This window comes from Muscardinus avellanarius (assembly GCF_963383645.1).
Source record: "Muscardinus avellanarius genome assembly, chromosome: 9".
Taxonomy (NCBI): Eukaryota; Metazoa; Chordata; class Mammalia; order Rodentia; family Gliridae; genus Muscardinus; species Muscardinus avellanarius.
This window is the reverse complement of record NC_137795.1, coordinates 32,700,758-32,727,640: the sequence shown is the minus strand read 5'-3', so window position 1 is coordinate 32,727,640 and position 26,883 is coordinate 32,700,758. Positions and strand designations below refer to the sequence as shown.

The following is a 26,883-nucleotide window of genomic DNA, read 5'->3' as shown; positions in this document are numbered from 1 at the left end:
AGCATATGTCCAAAGCAGTTGGAATGAGAAAAACAGCATTGATTTGCAGCCAAATTAAAAGGAGAGGGAGAGGGAAAGGGGAAGGGAGAAAGAGAGGGGGAGGGAGAGGGGGAGGGAGAGGGAGAGGGGGAGGGAGAGTTCCTTAGCAATTGAGCAGGACTAAATGCTTTGGGCAGTGAAAGGTATTTTTGTAGGAAAGAAAAGGGCAGGGGATGGGGGAAGGAGATTGTCATTTCATCTAAAAAAAAAAGAAAAAAAAAGAAAGAGGGAAATGGGTGTATTTTGAAATATCTAAATGCACTAAAATAATAAAAGCAAATTAGTGATGTTTCTTTAACTTTATTTGCATAAGTTTTTGGAAGTAATGTAATCTTTTTATGTTAACCAAAAAAGGAATTCTAAGATATTTATAATGTGGATAACTTTTTTTTCCAGTTTTACCCTTGTGGCTTTTAGTTGGTTTTGTTGTTTCTTATTTCTGGAAATTTTCTGTTTCTTTATTAAGCAATGTGGGAACTCTTGAATAGCCATCACATTTCATAGGATCTAAACATTTTTTCTGATTTTTTTTTTGTCCTATTGGGCATTGTATTGCTCTAGAGTAAAACTTTTAAAATGAGGAATTTATCTATTCTTATTTTTACAAGTACAAATTGCAAAAATAGGTATTTTTGTGTATTATACTCTCTTGATATTCAATTCTTATAGAAAATATATATTCATTTGAAAAAGAATTTTCATTGAAAAAGAAAATGTAATGTTTTTCTGTTTATGATGGAAGGTCTGAAGTTTCCAAACACCACAATCAAGGAACAAAACAATTCTGACAACAGTTGAGTTTTATATCTTGGACAAACCTCACCCTAGAGTGATTTTTTAATTAGATAAAGTTTTCCCTCAGTTCCTGCATTCGATTCTCAATCATTACTAGTTTGATGGGGTTCCTCCTCAGATGTCTCTTTTTCCCTCTGGTCAGAACCCGTTCTCCTGGTTATTGCTTACCCAAAGTGGTCAATGAAGGCCAGCAGTAATTTTCTCCCTCAAGAAATGCACTTTGTTATAGAGACTAAAAAATTAAATAATACATACTGATTGTGCGTAATTTTGGAGTAGAAAAAGAGTAGCCTTTGCATGAGAGAAAGACCCTTGGGATTCCCTACTTCAGCTGTGTTTTATTTGCTTTGTACATGAAGAACTCAAGAGCCACAGAAATGGAGCCAGCAAACTAGGACTCTAGACGAGATTGTGCTCTTGCTGCCCTGCTCTGCAGACAAGATAGCAGGCATCGGCCAGCGATGAAGAGAAGATCCGCAGATCATTTAGTTTATTCCTTTATTCTCTAAAGCATCTATTTTTCCATGCTTGGGAGCATTAAGTGAGACAAAGACTTAATTTTTACCATTGTCGCTGTTGAAAAGTGTGGTGACAGCCTTTCAGCCCAGCATGTAAGGGGGAAGCTAGGCTTGTACCCCAGGACCTGGGTGTGGGAGTGTGCAGAGGTGGAGCATATTGGCTTCCAGGACTGACCATCATGCCCTGAGGCTTGGTTATCAGGTCAAGTGTGTCAGGCTGGCTGCCTCTCTGCCCAAGATGAGTTCTTCTCAGGAAGCGCCTTAGTCATTTATGCAAATGGACATCTGCTGTGCCAGTCCCACCTGCTCTCCAGATATGCCCAGAAATTTCTGAACCTTGGCTATGACTGTGTCTTGCGACATGCCAAATTTACCTCCGGAGGCATAAAACCAATTGGACCACCTCCATAAGTGCAGTGGACACATGGCTAATGCGGAAGGTTGAACTTCCTTATTGAACTCAGGAATCATTTGTGGTTCAGCTTTCATGATTTTTAAATTGCATGTGTTTTTGTTCTCAACTGTGACAAAATTAATTTATTTTTTTTTAAATCTCAAATATTACAAATTCTAGCCAGAAGTAGGGGGAAGAGTCTGTAATTCCCTATTTGGGAGGCTGAGACAGAAGAATCATAGGTTCAAGGTCAGCCACAGCAACTTAGGGAGAACCTGTTTTAAAATAAATAGAAGAAAAAGAAAAAAAGAGGGGGACTGAGGGTGTACTTTAATGGTAGAGTGTCCCTGGGTTCAATCCCCAGTACCAAAACGAAAACCAAACCAAACCATAAGTAATGCATTGATTTAAAGCATTTATTTTTAAAAACTGGAACTTCAGCTGGGTGTGGTGGTGCTTATAATCCCAATAATTGGGAGTCTGAGACAGAAGGATCCCAGGCTTGCTGCCAGCCTCAACTACTTAGTGAGGACCTCCCAATTTAATGAGACCCTATTTCAAAATAAAGAATAAAAAATAGGCTTGGTAATGTAGTTTTGAGGTATAATGTCCTTGAGTACAATTCCCAGAAATATAAACAAACAAAACACTAGAATTTAAAATGTTATATGAAAAATAGGTTCTCAAGCTTCTGGTTGTTCTTCTGGTCCCAGATAAAATTACATTATGGATTTTGTGTAAAATAGAAGCCATTGGATTCAGCATGGCTTTGCTAAGCTTTATGATTAGAAATTTATTTTCCATGAGTTGGATTATATTAATCTAAAATTACTTTACTATCTGGAAGAAAATTTGGGTAACTTTTTTTCCATTTTTTTTTTTTTTTTGTCTTACAATGCTTAACTACCAGAACCATTTGTCTGAGGCCCCAAATTTCTTCAGTGTTTTGGCTACAGATCTATCAACAGGATATAATAGCCAACTTTGTAGTAGTAGCATTGCAACTTTAAGGTACATATGATTTATTAAAAAATAAAGTCTTGCCAGGCGTGGTAGTGCACACTGGTAATCCTTGTGCTTGGGAGGCGGAGACAGGAGGATTGTGCAGGTTTGAAGCCAGCAACGCTGGCTTAAGAGACCCTGTTTTCAAATAAAAAAAATACAAAATAGGTCTGGGAGTGTAGCCCGGAGGTAGAAGGGTTTCCAGGAACCCCAGTACCACCAAAAGAAAAAAAAAGTAAAGTCTTAAAGACAGCTAGTATAAACAAAACCAGCCTACACATTAACAAAAATTTAAATATCAAGTGTGCACACAATAGTTGAATTTTCAAACATGCCTTTGCTATACTCGTTCAAATGTTGATTTCTATAAGTAAACTGGCCTTTTTATCTCTTTTGTTTGTCTTTGAAACAGGGCCTTTCTAGATAGCTGAGAGTCTCCCTATATGGCTGAGGTTGACCTTTAACTTGTGTTTCTCCTGTCTCAGCTGCCAAAGGACTGAGATTACAGGTGTGTGCAACCTCTCCTGGCTAGGACATATATACATATTTTAAGCTTGGGAATTATACAAGCAATGGATACACAAATTCTGTAAGTAGTTTTTCCAAAGCATATTATTTCTGCCACATGGAGAAAAGATAAATTAGAATGAAAACCCACTTGAATTTTTCATATAAGACTTTTTTTTTTTTTTTTTTTGGTACTGGGGATGGAACCCAGGGGCCTTATACCTCTGGGCCACACACTCTCAGACCTATTTTATATTTTATTTGGAAACAGGGTCCCTTAAAGCCAGCTGAGGCTGGCTTCGAACCTGCGCGATCCTCCTGTCTCTGCATCCCAAGTGTGGGGATTACAGGTATGTGCCACCACACCCGGCTGATGTGACACCATTTTAAATTAGTGTTTAGCATATTTTTACATGAGCAAAATATAATAGTGGTACTTAAAAAGTAATGTATGTAAGCAGCAAGGCAAAGTTACTCTAACTTACCTCTTACTCCTTGCTCTCATATTTAAAGCAGAAATGACAAGGCTGCTGTGTTCACTGAGAAAATCCCTGCAAAGCCATGGCTCACACTCAGTATACATTCCATCATTCATTGTATCCTTGTTTTCTAGTCAACTGCTTAGTGTGAGAACAAACCCTAAAGATCAGAATACACTAATCTAGTGAAAATTCCTAGCACTTTCACATGATATTTTCCTTTTGAGAATATTTTTTCTTACTCATGTTTTTAGATGAAATAAACTATGATAATTGTTAACCTTCTACACTAAACCAGTAGGAAAGAGAAGAACATTTTAGGATTTGCAGGCTGACCTGACTCCGTGGCACTCCATTCTGACTTTGTAGCGTAAAGTAGCTATAGACGAAGCATGTGTGAATGAGCGGGACTGTGTTCTAATAAAACATTTTAAGTAGTGATATTTTACTTTCATAGAATTTTCATGTGTCATGAAATATTTCTCTGTCATTTTTACATTTTCCACAATCATTTAACAATATAAAAATCATACTTAGGCCACAGGCTATATCACAAAAAGTAGGCTGGCTTTGTCCCATGAGCCGTAGGGACCCTTGCTCTACACACTTGAATTTAATGTGTTTTATATTGTCTTTCTCTTTTGTCCGTACAGAGGTTCTACTTCAGATCATAAGCTGATATCTCAAGACTGTTTTTGAAATTCTGAGAGGTATTCTGCAATGCTGACAGTTCTCTACATTTTAGTACTATAAACAGATACTATGAGTTCTACCCAAAATAGACATTTTAATGACAGTCTAATTAAATAGAAGCCACATGAAGAATTATTACATTTTCTTATGCCAAGTTATAGATATCTTTAATTAATTCACAGATACATATTTATATATTTAAAATTTGATTTTTCTGACAGCTTCAGGCTCTCTTTTGAATTAGACTCTTCTGCGTATCTATAAAGTTATCCTTTCATGGCTATTAATTCTCTCTCATAATGCAAGGGAATCATAAACCACAATAAGCACTGGAGTAAGAAAAGTACCACCATAGTCTCTTCTGTCAAATTTCTTCTCATACTGTCAAAAAAACAGCTGCCTCTTATTCATTGTTTTTGTTTTGTTACTACTTTCTTCAATTGAAAAACAGATTAACAACTTATGAACAATACATCCAAGCCTCATTAACAATATTTATGTTCATTATGATTCAGTGTCTCTACCTCTAAAATAATCCAAAGAGATTTAGTTAATCAAGTACGGAAGATAATTTCCTCCATCAGCAGTCATTACTTCTGAGTTAGTAGATCCACAGATTGGAGAGAAAGGCCATGGGGGCGGGGAGGGGAAGGGTTGTCTAGACACAACAAAATTTTATATAGCTAAAAGAAAAGGGTGACATCCTAAGTTTGGAACTCTTAAATACAGAAGGGTTTCTTAAAAAAGAACCCTGAAACACAAGTGTTAAGGAAAATGCTTTAGGCTCACCTGAAAATACACAAATGTGTCAAAATATGTAGAAATGTATTCAGTTACACATTCCTCTACAGAATATATTGGTGATTACAAGTAAATGCTTTTCTTCACCTCTAAAAATAAAAAATATGTAACATTACCTTAACAAAACTGTCTCAGTTTCATATAAATCAAGGCACACTCCAAAGTTGCGTAAATAATTTTGAGTGCCTGTTTTGTAGAACTGAGGGAGAATCTGAATAGAGTGCTTAAGATCTCTGACTGTGCAGCTAGCTGGGTGGTGTATGTTCTAACTTCTTTTTTTGGGGGGGGGGGTACTGGAGATGGAACCCAGAGGGATTTGACCTCCAATCTACACCCCCTGCCCTATTTTTTATTCTTTATTTTGAAACAGGGTCTTACTAAGTTGCGGAGGGCCTCACTAAGTATCTGAGGCTGTCCACGAACCGCGATCCTCCAGTCTCAGCCTCCTGAATGCTGGGATGACAAGCCTGCGCCACCATGCCCAGCTTTTTTCTAACTTCTGACATATATCCTGGTGCCTGTTACCTCAGTGGCTTGCAGTTGAGAACCATATCTATCCCACAGGTTACCTGGATAGAACAACCTCAAAATGTTCTAAAGAAGAACAAATCAATTAGCACTTATTTTATGCAGCATTCAGAACAGTGTCTGGTACATTATAAATGTGTTGGTGTTGGCTTCATCATTTAAATAATAAACGCAACTCTCCAAACCAACTGATTACTACTCTTTGTTCTGACTATTCAGCTATTATGCTTTGTTCTTACCTGTGTTTGGAAAGACAACTTTGGAACCAATACAGGGAAATCACATTTATTATAATGCTTGAGTCATAAGAAAGAGATTCTAAAACTCATATATCCAGAACACTTCCTGACAAAAGATAGTAGATATTTCTATTTACAAGCAAAAGTGGTGCCCCCGTGTGGCAATTACATAAATAGAGCTGCTGATCCAATTGGCTCTGATAGTTTTAAATTATGGAACATTAGAATTTTTAAAAACATTCAGGTTTTCTCTGAGTTGCATGTTTAAGTTTATTATTTTCAGTTCAGAAATTTCAAATTCCCACAATTCCAATTCTTATAAAATAACAATGCATTGTTCTTTGAAGGAGCAGCAATGTAATATGCATTTGTTTTTATTTTAACATACCAAACAAAGAAATAATGCCCCTAGAATAGTGATTTTCAAACTGAGTTTCATGGAGCTTAGATTTGCAGAAGGAATCTGGTGGAGCCAGAGCCCGGTGTGATGGCTCACACTTGTACCCCTGGGAGGCTGAGACAGGAGGATGCCAGAATAAGAGACGAGAATCAGCAGCTAACAAGACCCTTTCAAAACAAAAATAAAATAAGGCTGTGGATTATCTCAAAGTTAGAATGCCTCTGAGTTCAACATCTATTACAAAAAAAAAAAGAACCAGAGGTAAGATAGAGGATAGGTATAAATGGGATTAATGATATACGTTGTTGTCCTGTATATTAATCAACGAAGCCTTCAAAAATATTAACTATTTTGTACTGGTTCAAGATAATTACATCTTGCTATCAAAACACGAGAACCAATAAAACTTTTTTTCTATCAAACTAACATACAGTTATACACTTCCACAAAGGAAGGTTCCTGATTGAGGAGAGCAAACAGGCTGAAAAAGTTTATTTGCTGAGTATACACGTGCAGTTTGTTCAATGGGAATGCTATTAGGCAGAGCTTCTGCTCAGAGTCACTCTGTCAGCCAGTGCTTATTAAATGACATGCCACGTGACACATTACCTTTTAAGAGAATCCTCTTCCTCTGTTAGGCTTTCATGAGAGTGAAGTTTTGTTCTCCATTTGGAAATAGCGGTAATTTAGTACTTGCCTATAACCTAGAAGAAAATATGAGTTGAAGAAAAAGATAGGGTAGGGGGCAGTTTGTCCCACCTTATCATAGTTAAAAAAGTCTATTTTCTCTAGTGCTCAAATGAGACTTGTCCTACATGGCTGAATAAATAACTCGGAGTTTAATAGCTCTATTTTCTGCTTTAAAACATTATAATTTGTCATCTACTAAAGATTTCTTTGGCAGGTAGCTTTATATCAGATTAATTTTTTATCTCATATTACAAAATAATACAGACAAGGTTCTTAGCTCTTGTTACCTTTAATGTCAAGTAAATCTGCTTGAATCTGTTTCTGAAGTGTAGGAAATTCAATGAAGCTTTTACTCAGTTCTCAAGTAGTAAAGAAGTAGCAAACACTGAAATACTTTAGAAGTAAGTGTGTATTACAAATTAGTTGGCAATTCATGTTTGTGTTATGGTTTGTTATGACTGCTTAATTCAAAGGCATATTTGCAAAGAGAGAGTTTGAATTAAGTAAATCAAAATAATATAGGCTTTGATTAAAAAGTTAGCTTGCTTTAAGTTGATATTTCAAGGCCTAACGATATTTTAGTCATTTGTGGTTATTTTTGTTTCCTGTACAGACTCCTGGGAAATAAGAGAATAGTAAATCAAAGCCCAGAGTGCCTTCAGCATTTATTTTCTTTTCATTTATGCCATGTATTAGTGCACTTTAAGAAACTAAAGATATTTATGACTCAAACAGAATCACTTTGAGGGAGAATTATATTTTTAGACTAACCAATTTAAATAATTTTTACAAAGTTGTCTTTTTAAAGTTTAATAATTTACTAATTTTTACTACATGATGATACTATCATAAATATTAGTAGTAGAAAATAAGCTTGGGAATTTTTACATTAGTAAAGTGAAATTTGGTTAGTATTGTCGCACATTGAAGCTTCTTACTTTTTTACCATTTTCCATTTTTATAGTAGAGATTATAATTTATTAACTTAAATTTCCACATTTTAAATAAATGTGACTTCCAAACTATACATTTTAACTAGAAGACTTTAGTTACATTGAGTATCTTTTTCAAACAAAAAAATAATCAACTGGTGTTTGTTTTAGGTAAAAGGATTTTGGTTAAATAAACCTAAAAGAATTATTCTTTTATATTTATTTTTCATATTTCAAGTTAAAGATTTGAAAAATGAAAATTTTACTTTAGTTTGCCATGTTGGGTCTAATGTTCTAATCCTATAACACGGAGTATTCATTCATGAATTAGGCACTATGGCTTAGAGAATTCGGGGTGTGGCCAGTCTTTGTGGCCGTCTAGGCCAGCAGCATGAAGGGAGAGCTTTACTGTCTTCTGTGTTCTCCTGGTCCTATTTTGATGATTGTCACCTGTCAGCATATTGAGTTTTTAGAGATACACTGAGGTCTAGGAAATGGGAAATGACACTTTGGTTGAACCTTTTGAGATTATTTTCAAATACTTATTCACTGTTCCTAGAATGACGGATATTATTCGCATATCAATCATTGAAGCAGCAAAGTAGTATTTATCTGGAACTCTAACAGTCCAAAGGCTCAATATTTAATTGCTTTATTTTTTTTATTTTGTAGTATTGAGAATTAAACCCAGGGCCCTTCACATGCTGGTCAATCACTCTACCATTGAGCTACATATCAGCCCTCACTTTAGGTTTCTAATTGGGTATTGTGTGTATGTGAATGTGTACATATGCATGTGCACATGTGTTTCAGATTTCTCATGAATGATTTCATTCATTCATTCATTCATTCATTCCAGATATGCCCTGAGACATTACTATGTTTTTATGCTATAGTAGGCTCTGAGAACATAGCCCCTCATGCAATGTAGAATAGTGGTGAAGGTAGACAAACAAATGTTATGAAAAGAATTACAAACTTGAATGAGAACATTCAATAAGACTCATAAAACTATACTACATTAACCATACTCCATACCATCATGTTCTTGCTGAGATATGAAAAATGAGCAAGAGCCAGTCTAGAAAAATAGCATTTTGAGTAAAGGAAGAAAACACACATGGAGAATCTCTAAATTCAGGAGAGCGTGGCATGTTTAAGGCACCTAAAGAAGGTTTGTGTAGCTCAAATGAAAAGACAGTTGTTGGTAGAGGTAATGCTGGAAATAAGCAGGGAGTTCACAACAGAGAACAGGCCCACCCTGTGAGAGACCGAGGGGCCGAGAATGGGAGAACCATATCTATCCCACAGGTTACTTGATAGAACGATAGAAGACTGCGTTAGTAAAGCCTGCAGTGGCAGGCAAACTCTTGATAACTTTAAGAAATATGTAATAGGAACAAAGATCATTTCTGTGATTGAAAATGGAAGGCAAATAGGAGAGAGAGGAGTCCAATTTCACGTCCATCCCTGTTTCTCTCCCGGCTGCACTGTTAAGTGGAGAGGTATTGAAGAAAGGGGTAGGAGACTTCCGAATGGTGATTCCAGCAGTGGTTGTTCCTGTGGGTCACATATTTAGAATCTTATTTAGATTGGAGAATTTTTTACCATAAAGGAAACAAACCCCCAAAGTGGAAGAGATGATCACAGCTCATCCTAGAGAACGTGAGATCCCTGCCTTGGTGGCAGCTCCTTTTCTGCGTCTGTTTGTGGGCCAGTCTCTACATCAAAATCTGAGTTTCTTGAAGGCAGAGATTCTGTGTCGTTGTCTTGACTAAAAAGCATTTGGGCATTTAAGAGGTCTTTATATTTTCTGAGTCAAGAAGTGAATGTCAACATCATGATACTATAAAAACAATGACTTTGCTGGGTTTGGTGGCACATGCCCGGGAGGCTGAGCCAGGTTCAAGGGCAGGCATAGCACTTAGTGAGACCCGCAGCAATTTAGCAAGATCAGATCTCAAAATAAAAAATAAAAAGGGCTGGGGGTAGAGCTCAAAGGTAGTATGCACCGAGTACAACCCCAAGTACCAAATATGTTCACACACACACACACACACACACACTGACTTCAATCTTATTTTAGATACTTTTATCCATCATCAGTCTTACTCATAATAAATACTATTTATCCATATAGATACTTTTATGCATAATCACAATACCTTCATTTGATGGCGTAGCACGTAAAAACTGATGCTACAGTACACCTACTGATGTGAGCAACTAGAGGAACATAAACAAACAAACAAAACGGGCATCAGGTATGGCCCTGTCCTCATCAGCTTATACTGTGACATAACCAACAGGATATAAAGAATAAAATCACAAAATTACATTTGTTTAAAATTGTATTTGTTTAAATCCAAACCCATGTTAAAAGGTAGGCGTAGGAGAAACTGGGTATGAAAGCACATGCCTGTAATGCTAATATTTGGAAGGCTGAGACAAGAGGATCGCAGGTTTGAGGCCAACCTTGACAACTTAGGCTCTTAGCAGCATAGGGAGGCAATGTTAAATAAACACAAATTAAAAAGGGGTGGGGTATAGCTTGGAGATAGAATGCCTTTATGTTTAAACCCCAGTACACAAAGGGAAAAAAAAGGCAGCAGAGGTAGGAGGTGGTAGTAGAAAAGGGAAATGTCAAACTGGTTTAAACTAATTTGAATGGAAATGAAGGAAGAGACTTGATTTTGTCTACAAAACAAAGCCTATGGATTCTACCAAAGCACTCTCTCCTATTTATTACCCTTACTATTCCCCCCACTTTCACTCTTCCAATTTATTAGTCTCACAGACAACTAGAAAAAGAAGAGACTCTTTTTCTCTAGTCTTTCATTCCATGTTTTCTATTTCTGACACATAAACAACCTTTTTGTGCCTTTCTTCTTTCAAACAGCTGGTGTCAATTATTGCTTATGAAAGAAGATAACAGAAACTTATTTTAATCTCATTTACTCCTCACAACTAGGTAGGTCTAATATTAGAAGGGACTAAACTCAGAGGCTCCCTTTTGGTTGAATAAATAGCCTCTAGAGCGTGATATTTGTGTCCACGGTATTGTTAGCTGACCAGATGACCAGTACATATGTGCAATACGAAGAGTTTGATTTGCAGTGACTTCAAACCAATAACCTCCTAATTGATATTGGGTGTCACTGTCATCATTCCTTAATAATTTAGATTTGCTAGAAACACATAAATGAGACAAGACAGCACCTGATAAGCTCTCTGGCTCTACCCAGTAAGCTAGATGACACAGTACCTAGTGGTTTCTTTTTTAATCAGACTAGACTAACATGACAAAGCCTAAAGTCTTCAAGTTTTCAACGAAGAAACAGAAATACTAAAAAGGTAACAATACAAGATGTCTACTTCTGTTGAAGTTTTATATAAGGAGTTTCCTGTATAATTTGTCATGTATTTAAGCTATAATTATGGCTGAACTTAGAGAAAGCCCTGCTTCAATTTATCTGAGGCAGCTATTTCACAGTCTTTTTGAGACCTTGAACTGGTGATATTAGCTATATACTTGATTGAACTATATTAAAAAATAAATTGGCATAGCAGGTAGCCCTTCCTGGTGACAGTCATTAGGTCTAAACTCCAGAGGTTCCGTGCATGAAAGACAGGGTGGGAAACAGAGGACCAGATGACAAGAGCAGCATTAGTTTTCCCAGTCCTAGACATTCCAGTCCTGGTGTCCACTTGCCAGTGGTGTGGGCAACCATTTTCTGGGAGAAAGAACTAAAATGTAAACTGGACTTGCCCAGCATTATTGACACTACCTCCTCAGTTGTGGACTCTATAATTATGAGTCATAACTGAAATTATTAAAAATGGTTTCAATTTTTAGCAGTTTTTGAGTAGAAAAATTAAATTCACACACACACACACGCACACACACACGCACACAACTTGTCGTGAGACTGAGCCAATTTTGCATGAGTGCAAACCTTTGTTTTGAACCCTGCTGCTTTGAAATCACCTAAACAGTACAACAGTATTCAGCAATGGTGATAGTTGTTGGACAAAATAGTATATTCTTTTTTGTGTGTGTGTGGTACTGGGGATGGAACTCAGGGGCATTGTACCTCAGGCTATACCCCCAGCCCTATTTTTTAGTCTTTTTTTATTTTTTTGAAACAGGGCCTCACTAAGTAGCTGAGGCTGTCTGTGAATGGCGATCCTCAGGTCTCAGCCTTCCCAATGCCGGGATTACAAGTGGGTACCACCACGCCTGGCAAGATAGTTTATTCTTAAAATAGTTCTATTCCTAGGGTTTATAAATTGTTCACTTAAACCATTCTTAAAATGGGTGACTTCTTGTTTGGGAACCAGATAACCAAGTAGCAATCAGAGTCCTGTTTGTCTTTAAAATTTTTATTTATTTTTAATTTATTAAAATTATTTATTATAAATATTATTTAATTTTATATACTTTTAATTGGTGCATTGTAATCATATATCATACTCAGATATAGAATAATGAGAACACACATGCACACTACTCTTTCTTTCTGAGTTCCATCCTTTTCTTCCCCGTACATGTCTTTGATACTCGACATATGACATTTCTCTCTGCTTACCTGTTCTATGAATAACAATGTCCAAAGAGAAGGAGTAAAAGACACTCTATGACTGCTAGGTTGTCCTTAGACTTAGAATAAATTTTTTATGGCTGTGCTATTTTTAAAAAATGTATTTCAGCGGGGCATGGTGATGCACACCTAGCATTCGGAAGGCTGAGACTGGAGAATCATGGTCCGCAGACAGCCTTGGCTACTTAGTGAGGCCCTCCACAACTTAGTGAGACCCTGTTTCAAAATAAAGAATAAAAAATAGGGCAGGGGGTATAGCTAGGAGGTTGAACACCCCTGGGTTCCATCTTTATACCCCCCAAAAAATATATTTCTCACAGGAATTTAATTATATCGAACATGTATATATGTTGCCGAAATAAATATAATTACTGTAAGCATTTAAATGATATGAGACATTTTTTTTTGCTTTTGGAGTGAGGGCTTTGTTATTTACACATCCATTAAAAACTAAAACCTGTTTCTAAAAATTTAAACAGTAAATGGAAGAATGAAAAAGAAAGGTTCTGTAAAGAAAGAACTAACAAAACTTTGTAAATCTATAATTAAGACTAGTTGATATACAGGTGGAAATGTTTTGACTGGGTATTTGCTATATAATAAGAATATGAAATAGTATGATGTATACATGTTTGCGTGTGTTTGGAATTGCAGAAAGCAGGGCAAGTATAAATAAAGCTAAAAATTATGTCATGGTCCCTTTTTATGTGTGTCATGAGGTGTTGAGATCTATTAAGAAAAGCATGATTTATTTATAACTAAAGCTAAAACTAGTATTTTTTTTGTCATTGCCTTCCTTCTAAATTATGTATCATTCATGAGGAATTTTGATGTTTCCAAGCAAGAAATGTTGTGAACCAAGATGATTCCATTTACCCATAGTTAAAACAGTGGTTAATTCTTCCTTATAAATTGGCATTTCTAGTTCTGATGACAAAGTAGCTACGGACAGTGCCCTTTCTTTCACATCCTGTGATGTGGAAGTGACTGTAACTTGTTGAAATTCAGCTCTTGTATTGTGTTACTCTCATTGCTCCTGGGAGGCTTATTAGCCTGTCACAAAAGATGTAAGAAAAATCTAACATCCCTTTTGGAATCCGATGAGCCTTTGTCACCCACAATGCAATTAATGCTAAAGATAGAAGGCCTGGCTATGATATGATTATGATTAGGCAGAGATGAGCTATTGTCCAAGTTACAGGAACCAATCCAGCAGGCCAAAGATGACCTACACAGAACCATCAGCTTGCTGATTGCCATTTCTCTCAGAGTTTGATGAAATATTCATGCCTTTGCTCTCCTCTCTGCAGGCACTATTGATTTCTTGTATAAACGCTGCTATATTTAGTCTAGACAAATGGAATGTGGATTGCTGCTGAATAAATTGGATGAAAGACTGGGATCTTGCCTGCCGCTTTCTCGCAGTCTTGGGCAATTATTTATAATCAAGAGCAGTTTTTGTAAGTTGAGGGTGATTTTTCACAATTTAGTGATTAGTCTCTGAACAAAGGCAAGCAGTTAGACACAATCATTTCTGTTGGGATAGCAGGTTAAGAAGTCAAATTACCCTTTGAGGTTTACAATAACGGTTTCAGAGAGTTGTGGGATTTTTTTTCCTTATCTTTTTTCTTCTGAAAAAAAAAAAGTAAGGGTTTGATGTTTGTAGTTTATGGATAATAGCAATGTCAATAAGAAGAGACCCTAGGGTCCTTGGGATTTTTACATTTTTTTTCTTTATAAAGTTAAATTTGGACCTTTGTTTATTGGGACTTCTATGTAAAAACTGAAGGCTATAGTTTGGCCTTTTTAATGTAAAAATGAAGTACATCATTAACATCTATTGCTTTGTGTTGGAATCATGCCAACTCCTTAAGTTAATGCTCAGAATCTCATGTTACTCTGGAGTCTTGATGGAACATTCTACCCCAGGCATTACAACTAAGAGATCTCCCAGGCCTGCATTCTCCTTTGCTTCCAAACATGTCAAAAAAATTTTTTTTTCTTTCACAAACATCATATTGAGGATACATTGTCTTTCAAACTATAGATTATCAGTAAGTCATTTTCCTGTTTTTATTGAAGTTTTACATCAAGACGATCAGTGTGAACTTCTGATCAACATATATGACTCTGGAAAATGACCAGTGTTAGCAACATAAGGATGACAGCAATATACAGGCACATGTACACTGTAATTCAAATGACACGCAAAGGCATTTAGTGCTTAGTATTTGAAATCTTATTTATTTACTTATTTATTTATTTATTTTTACGTAGTACTGGGGTTCTTGGAAGCCCTTCTACCGCTGGGCTATACTCCCAGACCTATTTTATATTTTTTAATTTGGAAACAGGGTTTCTTAAGCCAGCAAGGCTTGCTCCGAACCACCCTGATCCTCCTGTCGCCGCCTCCCAAGCGCGGGGATTACAAGCGTGTACCACCACGCCCAGCAGTATTTGAAATTTTAACATCTCTAGACAGAATTTGTTAGGCTCTCTTAGCTCATTGAAAATAGCTCTTAAATGGAATATTCACTTTGTAGTTTTCAACTTGGAATCTGCAAATCTTAAGTAGTTTATAGGAGTGGTCAGAGCATTATTTGCAATTTTGAAAAATAGAGAAAGATAAAATACGGGGGAGAATCATTCACATTTCTATTGAAATTACAAACATTCTCTGCTCTTGCTATTAGAATTTACAGAATAAATGGTTAGTGAGGGCAAGACTTCACGTCTTGTTTTTTTTTTTTTTTTGGTCTTATCTACTAAACTTCTAAATCTAGAATGAAAGTGGGACTTTAAGGGGTTCAGTAGAGCCAGGCGTGGTGCATGCTTGTAATCCCAGTGCTTGGGAGACTGAGAGAGGATGAAGGCAGGTTTGCAGCCAGCCTCAGCTATTTAGTGAGGCCCTCTGCTACTTAGTGAGACCCTGATTCAAATAAAGAATAAAAAATAGGGTTGGGGGTGTAACTTGAAGGTAGAATTCTTCTGGGTTCAATCCCTAGTACCGCAAAAAAGGGGGTTCAGTAAGTGTATCTTGACTAAATCAATTATATTTATGTAGTTTAAATACTTGTAGTCTACATATACTTTACTGTTTTTTCATATAATGTTACAATAACATTTTTAATATCCCCATAAAAATTATTTCAGTGATTGATTGAATATTTTTCTACCAAACCAATGTGACATATTTAACTCTGTCATTTTCTTGTAGTTGATGGTTTCATTCTTTATTTTTCTCCTCCTCCTCCTCCTCCTCCTCCTCCTCCTCCTCCTCCTCCTCCTCCTCTCCTCCTCCTCCTCCTCTTCCTTCTCCTCCTCCTCCTCCTCCTCCTCCTCCTCCTCCTCCTCCTCCTCCTTCTTCTTATTTTTTTTGGTACTGGGGATGGGACCAGGGGTATTCTATCTCTGACTTGCACATTCAGCCCCATTTTATTTTTTATTTTGAAACAGGGTCTAAGTTGCAGAAGGCCTCACTATGGTGCTGAGACTGACCAGGAACCTGTGAATCTCCTGTCTCAGTCTCCCAAGTACTGGGATTACAAGTGTGCGCCACCATGCCCAGCTGTGGTGTCAGTCATAATAAACAACAAGACAGTAAAGAATATGACACTGAACTGTTTTTTCTATATAAGTATAAACTCTGTTGAATATATTTCTATAATTGGCAATTCTGGATCAAATTGTAGAAATATTTAACATCTCTTTATACAAATCATCAAATTGACTTGGGACAAGTTTTATACCATTTGGCATTTGGCCATATGCTTACATATACAACTGAGCTTTATATGCACTGACATGTGTGTACATGACTCATATATGATATTTAGTAGACATTCAAGCTTTATTTTTATTTATAAATTGTATTTATTTACTAGTAAAGGTGATTTTTAGTTGCTAAATTGTATGTTTTCCTTTTTTGTAGATGTTTTAGTGTTTTTATCTTCTAATATTATTCAAGCGTATACCATTTTATTTTCATATTTTCTCCTAATATTTTTCTTGTTAGCCATTCTATATTATTTATTTTAATCTATAGAAAATCTTTATTTTATATAATAAAGCAAAAGAAAAGCTTTACTGAGAAATATACTATATGTTATAAGTACTTTGAATGACACTGAGTTCTGGAAAAATGAATAGTACCCTCAGGGCTATGCACGTAGACACAGGCATTTAGATTTGGGGGCCTGCGTTGAAAACTGGCATCCTGCATATCAAATTTGGCTTACCAGAAACTTTTGTTTAGTTCACAGTGTGTTTGTTTATTTATTTATTTATTTATTTATTTATTTATTTTGGTGGTACTGGGGTGGAACCCAGAGGCTTTCTACCTCCGGGCTATACTCCCAGACCTTTTTTTATATTTTATTTGGAAACAGAGTCTCACTAAGTTGCTGAAAGCCTCACTAAGTAGCTGAGGCTAGCTTCAAACCCGTGCGAACCTCCTGTCTCAGCCTCCCAAGCGTGGGGATTACAAACCTGCGCCACCACGCCTGGCTGTTTACATGTTTTGAATAATCTCTTGATTAAAACCACTGGGTATAAATTTTTTCTACCAATAAATAGTTGGATTCAGTAGTGGCTTACTTTTTTTGAAGAGCCATTTGATCCAGTTCCCATTCCCAAATCCCCATTGTCTTTAACTTAATGTGTTTCACTTTTTAAAACATCTTTTCTAATTCCTGTGGGTTAGGCTCAAATTCCAAATATTTGACAACCAGACCTATCAGAATGGATACAATCCATAAACAATCAATATATCTAGATCTCTATCCCGCCTTGTGAGAGTTCCTGCTTTACCCATTTCTTTAGGAAACAGCCTTCTTATCTATTAGAAGTTGTGCTAAGCAACTTATTTGCTTTATATAATTTAATTTTTATAAATTTAAATATTATTTTCCATAGCTATTCTCAGATCATGAAACTTTTCGTCAATGCTTTGATTAAATATTATTTTTATTTTCCTCATATTTTTTCTGCCTTGCTTATTCTGACAATAAGGTTTCTGAGATTCAGACAATTACTCCTTAAAAACCAACACTTAGACACATGGCTACTTTTACCCCTTGGTGTTCCAATTTGGCACCATTGTTATGGTACATTACAATTTTAATGTTTTTCATACAGATATCTATTTTTTTCCTTACTAGGTCTCAAAGCCTTGCAAATACATTACAGTACAAGCTTCACTTTTTAAGATAGACTATATATTTCTGGTTATAATTACAAAAAAAGAAAAGATACACACACAGACATACACACACATATTTAGTTGTGGTACAAGTTCGTTCTTTCTTTCTTTCTTTCTTTCTTTCTTTCTCCCTTTCTTTCTTTCTTTCTTTGTGGTACTGGGGTTCCTGGAAACCCTTCTATCTCCAGGCTACACTCCCAGACCTATTTTTATATTTTTATTTGGAAACAGGGTCTCTTAAGCCAGCGAGGCTGGCTTCGAACCTGCACGATCCTCCTGTCTCGCCTCACAAGCGCGGGGATTACAAGCGTGCGCCACCACGCCCGGCTCAAGTTTTTTCTTATGTGACATCTTTATTCCTTAATGTTTTCACAGTTTTGGGCATTAAGTCAATTTAATTTTTGTAAGTAATTCAGTCAAAAAACTTTATGAATGACATTGATATCAGTGAATAATAGGATCCATTTCTTTGACAAAGGGAAATATAGAATTATGGTAGAGTACAAATTGCAGGGTGAATAATTAACATATGGCCCATTTTTCAAAACTGAGGTATAGCCCAACATAGTGGTATATGTTATAATCCTAGTACTTGGGAGGCTGAGGCAGGAGGATTACAGGTTTGTGGCCAGCCTCAGCAACTTAGTGATACCTAGTTTCAAGAATAAAAAATAAGCCGGGCGTGGTGGTGCACGTTTGTAATCCCAGCATTTGGGAGGCTGAGATAGGAGGATCGCAGTTCGAGGATAGCCTCACGTACTACTTAGTGAGGCCCCTTTGCAACTCAGTGAGACCCTGTTTCAAAATAAAGAATAAAAAGTAGGGCTGGTTGTGTAGCTCGGAGGTTGAATGTCCCTGGGTTTCATCCTCAGTACTGCAAAAAATAAAATAAATAAAATAAGATAGGGCTGGGGATATGGCTCAGAGGCAAAATGTCACTGGGTTCAATCCCCAGTATGTTCCCTCTCTCATTGTGAAGGAATGACAAGAATCATTGACAGAATTGCCCTATATAGTTTCATTTATTTTTCCTTTGTTTCTAATTCGATTTGTGCTGATCCGCAACTCTCCCCACCTCTTCTTTTTTGCCGGCTCTGCAGTGGATGTGAAGTCTGAAGTTCCTGTGGGCCTGGAGCCCATCTCACCTCTAGACCTAAGGACAGATCTCAGGATGATGATGCCTGTGGTGGACCCTGTCGTCCGCGAGAAGCAGCTGCAGCAAGAGTTACTTCTCATCCAGCAGCAGCAACAAATCCAGAAGCAGCTCCTCATCGCGGAGTTTCAGAAACAGCATGAGAACCTGACTCGGCAGCACCAAGCTCAGCTTCAGGAGCACATCAAGGTAGCAGATGTATCTTTGTCTCTGACCTTCTTAGTCAGGGTGTCGGCGCCACGACTTGGGCATGAAAAGTGCCCATGCGTGATCTGAGGGGGAGTTGTCTTGCAATTAAGACATGGATGTGTGGCTTGACTTGAAAGCAGTTGTGATTTTTTTTAATTAAAAAAAATTTTTTTAATTGAAAGTAAATGTTATACATTTAATCTGTATTTGATGCCCTCTCCCCCCCTCGTTTCCCTTCCCCACTCCTGATACTTAATACCCAGGCTAACCTTGCTATATTCGTACTTTTACACCTATTTGGAAATAGCCGCTCATCAATCAAGTTCAGCCTCCTTCCTCTCTAAGTTTTCCATTCAAACTTTGCTGAGATTTCCCTTCCATTATCTGGAGTCCCTCTGGTATCCCCAATACTCACTCGTTTGGGCATATTAGAGGAAACATATGTCCCTTCTCTTTCTGTGTTTGGGTGATCTCACTTAACAAAAGAAGAGATACAAATGGCCAATAGATTCATGAGAAGATGTTCTTCATTATTAGCCATCAGGGAGATGCAAATCAAAACTACACTGAGATTCCATCTCACCCCAGTCAGATTGGCAAGCATAAAGAAATCAAACAACAACAAATGCTGGCGAGGATGTGGGGAAAGAGGAACTCTTTTACATTGTTGGTGGGAGTGCAAACTAGTTCAGCCACTATGGAGATCTGTGTGGAGATTCCTTAGAAAACTGGGAATAGATCCACCATACGATCCAGCTTTACCACTCCTGGGTATTTTTCCAAAGGGGTTGAAAACAGAGAACTACAGCAACATATGCATACCTATGTTCATAGCAGCACAATTTGTAATAGCCAAAATTTGGAAACAACCTAGGCCCCCACCAACAGATGAATGGTTTACAAAATTATGGGAAATACACACAATGGAATTCTATTCAGCTATGAAGAAGAACAAAATCATGTCATTCGTAAGAAGATGGAAAGGGCTGGAAAGCATTATGTTAAGTGAGATCAGCAGTTGTGATTTTACTTGTACCTGGGTAAGTAAGTACCTGCAAAAAGCCTGCCTCCTTTCTCAGAGCTCTCTACCGCTCTCTACTCTCTTGGCTTAGAATCACTATCAGGAAATAGTAAGTCCCCCCTCTCATTGAGATGCTCTCCTATCTAGTCACCACCAAGAAGAGCCGCGAAAGGCCCACTTTATATTCCAAGGAACTTGTGTATACTATTTGCCAGAGAAGATAAATTAGTCATCTTATATGACCTTCTTCTCTTTAGTTTGTTTGTTTTATGGTGCTATGGATCAAACCCAGAGCCCTGCACATGCTGGGCACATACTTGATCACTGAGCTACACCCCAGCTTCTCAAGGGAGTTTTATATGAAAAAACTGGTGAACATATTTCAGTGTTTTATAGACTAGATAAAAATTTACTGAAAGGATTTTGAGAGTAGATAACAATTTGAGACTCAAGTTGTTAAATTATTCCACGAGGAATATTTCAATATCACATCCCAGAATTATTTTGTGATGTTCTATTTTATTATTAGATTAATTTAGATATCTATATATTTATTTCTTCTTTTTTGTGATACTGGGGATGGAACCCTTCTACCTCTGGTATAATATTGTATTGTATTAGACTATATTCTAGGTACTTAGTTTAATATAGATAATATAGATAATATTTGCTAGTACTATATAATTTTACCACATTAATATTAAAATGTCTAAGAATGTTATATTATCTTATCTTTTTTTTTTTTTTTAAAGAAAGTGATTTTCAGTACTTGGCTTAACATAAAATTTAATTTTTTCTGGGTGTAGTGGCACACCTGTAATTTCAGTACTTGGCAGGCTGATACAGGAGGATTGCAAATTCAATGCCAGCCTCAGGAATTTAGCAAGATCCTCTTTCAAAATAAGATAAAAAGAGGTTGGGAATGTAGCCCATGAGACAGCAACCCAGGGTTCCATGCCCAGTACCACCAACAATAAAAGCTAAATACACATATTTTCCTTTTACTAGTAAACTTCATTAAAAGGACTTTTTACAGATTATTCATCTAGACTATGCCTTAAAAATAAAGTGAGGATTTTATCTTGGGTTCCTTAGAGCTCATGGCTGTATTCTGAAGTATAAATAAACTTCATTTTGTTTATAGACTTACTTTGAGTAAATGCTGAAACATGATTTTAATTTGACCTTTTAAACCATAGTGGGGACATTGATATCTTTATTTGATCCTTCCAGGCATGTAAGGATTGTGGTGATGCCTGAGTAAATCTGTGTTCTTCACTCCACTTTCAGATCTAAGGACATTTGAGAGGCTGAGACAGGAGGATCTTGGTTCCCAGACAGCCTCAGCTACTTAGTGAGGCCCTTTGCAATGCAGTGAGAACCTGTTTCCAAATAAAGAATAAAAAATAGGGCTGGGGGTATAGCTCAGAGGTAGAATGACACCCTCCCCCCATGTTTCGTCCCCAGTATCGCCAAAAAAAAAAAAAAAAATTCTAAGGAACTATGCAGTCATATACTGCTATATGAATCATGTTTCCCTAAATATAGGGTAATGCTGATAAGTTAGTCACATTATTAGTTGCTTGCCTTTAGATTTATTTTTCTCATTTATTTGGTGCCTTCTGTAGCCATAAGATTAGTATAAATATTTTAGAAGTAATTTATCATTTGACTTCATGCAGAAGCTGGTAGTAAAACGTTGATAATTGTTTCTGTGGAACAAACAAAATGATACAGTAGGCTTATTGACATCTGGTTATTGTTGGAAAAGAAGCTCTTGAAAGAATGAGGATTATGAGATAGCTAAAAGGAAAATTTAGCTTTTAAAATGATTTTCAAAGCCAGCCATGGTGGCTCACACCCCTAATCCTCATACTTGAGAGATTGAGACAGGAAGATTTCAGATTTAAAGCCAGCCTCAGTAACTTAGCAAGACCTTGTTTCAAGCCAAAAAAAAAAAAAAAGATTTCAAAAGTAATAATGACTTTCCAAAGTAGTAAGTTATATTCTCAGAAGCACAAAACCATCTAAAATTTTTTTAAGATTAGAATGTTATAGCTGGGTGTGGTGGCACTGGCTTATAATCTCAGCATTCAGGAGGCTTGAGACCTGAGAATCGGATCGCTTGTTTGTGGCCAGCCTCAGTTACTTAGTGAGGCCCTCCTTAACTCAGTGAGATCCTGTTTCAAAATAAAGAATAAAAAATAGGGCAGAGGTTGTAGCTCGGAGGTTGAATGCCCCTGGGTCCTGTCCCAAGACCCCCCCCCAAAAAAAAAAAAAAAGAATGTTATGCCGGACATAGTGGTGGTGGACATCTGTAATCCCAGTGCTTGGTAGGCAGAGACAGGAGGATAACAGGTTAGAGAATATCTGGGCGTAGTGGCGCACGCTTGCACTTGGGAGGCTGAGACAGGAGGATCACACAAGTTCGAAGCCAGCCTCAGCTACTGAGTGAGGCTCTCAGTAACTAAGTGAGACCCTGTTTCCAAAAATAGGTCTGGGAGTATAGCCCGGAGGTAGAAAGCCTCTGGGTGCCACCCCCAGTACCACACAAAAAAAATAAATAAATAAAAATAAAAATAGAACTGGGGTGTAGCTCAAAGGTAGAATCCCAGGATCAATTCCCAGCTGGTGCATGAGCACACACACACACATAAACACACACACATGGGATATTGTTTACTTTTTCACATTTTTAAAATTTTGTGTTGTTATTTTATAGGTAAGGCTAAAAATACGTATCAACACTTTAAAGTAGATATAGTACCTGATGTTTTAAATATATTTGCTTTTGGATTCTTTTTGCTTCTGTAATAATCTGATTCATTGAATTAGATTTCTCTTGCCCCATTTTTTCCACCTAGTAAACTGAGGTAAAGAGAGATACTTTAATTTTCCAAGGCCAATCAGCCACTAAGGAGTTGCTCCAAGATTGTCCTGTCTTGTCTTCCCCCAAAACTTCTATTATTATTTTTTTTTTTCCGGTACTGGTGTTAGAACCCTGAGGCATTCTATCTCTGAGCTCCACCCCAAGCCCTATTTTTTATTCTTTATTTTGAAACAAGGTCTCACTAAGTTGTGGAGGGCCACACTAAGTAGCTAAGGCTGTCCATGAACTGGGGATCCTCCTATCTCAGCCTCTCAAGTACTGGGATTACAAGCATGCACCACCACACCTGGCTTGCCCTCAAAACTTTTAAATCAGCCTGCCTTGTTCATGGGCCAGAACATCTGGAAACAGGGGTCAAGCATGATATCATTCTATTTTTTAAAACCTCGTTCCTACAATCTCTGTAATGAATGGTAGCTATGGCAATTCAATTGTGTGCTTTTTCTAGATTTCTAAGAAAGATTAAAGCTCAGTTGCCATAGGACTTTGGATGAAGCACTGAATCAATTGGACCACTCCTAATATCTATATAAAATTAACATTAAAATGTTGTAAGCAGAGTTAAGCGACAATGGAACATTTAAATACATCCATCCAGGGACCGATGTATCAAAGCCAAAATGCTAAATATTTCATATGACAATAATCAGAACCACATCCTTTGGGAGGGAAGGTGGTTCTGGTTGACAAGCAAGGCAGCATTCCTGTTGCCATAGAGTGACCCTCATGCCATTCGTATAGCTTTTTATTTTTGTTCTGTAACTTTTGGGTATAAAATTCAGAGGTTTAGGTGCCTATCTAATATAAAACGAATTTTATTTTCATTAGTGTTGATAGTTACAAAGGATAATAATGGCTAAAATTAGATGGATTAAACATGAAACTAAATTTTATATGCATTATAAATATGACATGTGAGGGTAATTATCTTCTTACTTATGAGGAACCAAGGTTCTGAATAGTGTAGTGATCTTTCCACATCTCATATACAGTAATGTCAGAGGCTAAGTAGAGCTCAAAGTCTTCAGTTATTCCTCAGCAGGCACATTTACTAATCTTCATAGATACAAGTTTCTCATCCTGAAAGGAAACTGATGTCTCAAGATTACTATTAAGAATGTTTCATATTCATATGATTCATCCTTTAAAAATGAATTCAAGGGATTCAGAAAGCTAAACAATAGTGCATTTAACTGTAGTTTTTTAGAAGTGATTTCATTTTGACCAGTTTCTCTAAAGGTTTTTATGGGCTAGCTGAAAGATGAAAGACTTCAGCAATTGTGAAAAGAGAACTTATTACAGATGTGTAGATTGTCTTAGTTTATTGAGAACCTTTTCTATAAGGCATTGAAATTTTTGTATTTGTTCTAGTTCAGGTACACTTCTCCAAAATTAACTCATATTTCACCATCACCATTCTATTCACTTTAATTATTCATATGCCATTTCTCAGAATTAGAATTGAAGATTTAAGTTATTTATTTATAATGTGAAAAGTTTGGCAAAAAGACTTCTAGGCAGTCTCTGTCTTTGCCTATTCATACACTTTGTATGTGCAAAGGAAAGTTTCTAAGAGAACTAAAGATTTATCAACAGAAACTAAGACTCTAGTAGATTTGGTCATTATTTTTGATAGGGAGGCACAGAGAACAGAGTTATCCTAAAATTTGCTCACCAGTGAATAGACCATCATGACATTAATTACTTGTCTTCAGGTTTCAATCATTTACAAAAAGAGTGGGTAAAAATCTAAGCTAAATACAAACAAGTTCCAAGAGCTCACAACATTTCAATTTGGGTCAGTAATGACAATGAAGCTTAAAGAAATTGCACACTCTCATGTCTTTCTCTTCTCGCAAGTTGCAACAGGAACTCCTAGCCATAAAACAGCAGCAAGAACTCCTAGAAAAGGAGCAGAAACTGGAGCAACAGAGGCAAGAACAGGAAGTAGAGAGGCATCGCAGAGAACAGCAGCTTCCTCCTCTCAGAGGCAAAGATAGAGGACGAGAAAGTAAGAGGCACCAGGGTAAAAGATGGGCTCTCTCCCCTCACCTTTGTCATGCAGACAGAGGCCTAATAAAGACTGGAATTAAACTTGTCAAAACTGTCTGTGTTTAATTTAAAAAAATACATTAAAGACTTCAGTGTAAAATCCCAGCACTCAAGCTTCAGCTCTCTTCACTCTGTGCAGAACACGGTCAGAAACAAACACAGCACTGGCAGAGATGGTTGGCATTATTCTTTTGTACCTTACGAATGGTGTCATACTAACACAGTCTATCATGAGCCACCCTGTGTAATAGTAAGGTTATGTCCCCATCTCCTCACTGCGCCTTAGTTCTTCCTGCTCAAGTAATAATTTCTCTGTAATCTGCATCTTGCCTCCATATAATTTCTGCACACAGACTTTGGGAGGATTTAAGGCAGAACATTTGCAAAAGGACCATCCACAAGAGGGAGACAGATCCAAACAATTCCCCATATTAGGTCAGTTCAAACTCAGGTCGTAGCAAGGTTTAAAATCTGATGTCTTGAACTGAAATTGTCAGCAATATTTATTTGTTTAATGCTCAGAGGGTTTTTTTTTAATGTTAAGTTTTTCCAACTATACACTCAGGAAAGATCATTTCAAAGTATTTAAGGGATCTGAGATGGTCCCCCAAGAATCCTGATTTTTTTAAAACAGTGTTTTTTTTTTTTTTTCCTTAACAGTGTTTTTTAAGCTTAACAAGAAATTAATATTAATTCCAGGAATCCCCTTTCTGCAAAAGCAATTAAAGTACTCATTGAAGGACTTTTGAAAATTGGCAGATTAAGTAACAGCTACAAAGCACCGCTGTGCCATTTTCCAAGGCCTGTTTAGACTCTAGTTTCTTCTTTTAATAGGCAAACTTCATGCGCTCTGACCAGTGATGTTACTTCTTAATCTTTGCTAAATACTCTCTATGCACGAGAGGACAAAGCTCATGATCCACATTTGTTCCCGTGTGTGTGCATTTCAGGGGCTGTTGCAAGCACAGAAGTAAAGCAGAAGCTTCAAGAATTCCTGTTGAGTAAATCTGCAACGAAAGACACTCCAACTAATGGAAAAAACCATTCCGTGAGCCGCCATCCCAAGCTCTGGTACACGTATGTGCAGTGTTTGGCTGTTTTCACTCCCAGGGGTAAAGAGCACAGGTTCTGTATTTAGCTGACCTGGGCACAGAGCCTAGGCCTGCCTTTCTCAGCTGTGTGGCTCTGGGCAAGTTCCTTGAATTCTCTAAGGATCTATTTCCTTTTCTATAAAAAGAGGATAATAATAGTACCTGTCTTCTAGGACTGCTGGGAAGGTCCTATAAAATAATGTGATAAAGTCTATAACAGACAACAGCATCCACCTAATAAATGCTAGCATTTATCATCTTAAGTGCAAAGAAATATGTATGCTCTTCATTGAATGGATGACTGAAAAAAATGAGGCGGGGCATAGAAATTAATTTGTATTTTGCATTTTTCTATTCTAAGATGGGGCATCTGATACCTATACATGATTTAAGACTTGGCAGATTGTGATTTTATTTTATTTTAGTTGGCTTAATATAAAATGGAAGTGAGAGCTATTTTTAGAAATCCAGATGATTTTTGAGTCAGAAAAAGAAAAGGAACTAGGGAAGATAGTAAAGGGAAAGGAAGGGGAAAGAAGGGAGGTAGCTAAACAAATAAACCTACAGCTTCAGTGACTAGTTAACTCCTGCCCACTACATCTCATTTTTTTCTTACCCAGTAAAATTATGGTCTAGCTTCTGACACATAATCTGGCAATACGATAGACT

The 26,883-nt window shown here is 36.9% G+C and overlaps 1 protein-coding gene across 14 annotated transcripts in view; it reads left to right on the top strand.

The window, feature by feature from the left end:
• HDAC9 (histone deacetylase 9) overlaps nucleotides 1–26,883 on the top strand; it is a gene marked incomplete at its 3' end in the record, with an annotated part of 511,771 nt that overhangs the window by 82,063 nt on the left and 402,825 nt on the right. For 3 of the 14 annotated variants that reach the window (XM_080701494.1, XM_080701500.1, XM_080701496.1), the window contains exons 2-4: nucleotides 18,919–19,160; nucleotides 24,932–25,082; nucleotides 26,074–26,200. In XM_080701494.1, the coding sequence (XP_080557620.1) occupies nucleotides 18,919–19,160; nucleotides 24,932–25,082; nucleotides 26,074–26,200 (520 nt within the window). Of the gene's footprint in view, nucleotides 1–18,918; nucleotides 19,161–24,931; nucleotides 25,098–26,073; nucleotides 26,201–26,883 lie in introns of those variants that run through there. The other 11 variants (XM_080701502.1, XM_080701504.1, XM_080701499.1 and 8 more) reach the window with 9 other exon arrangements.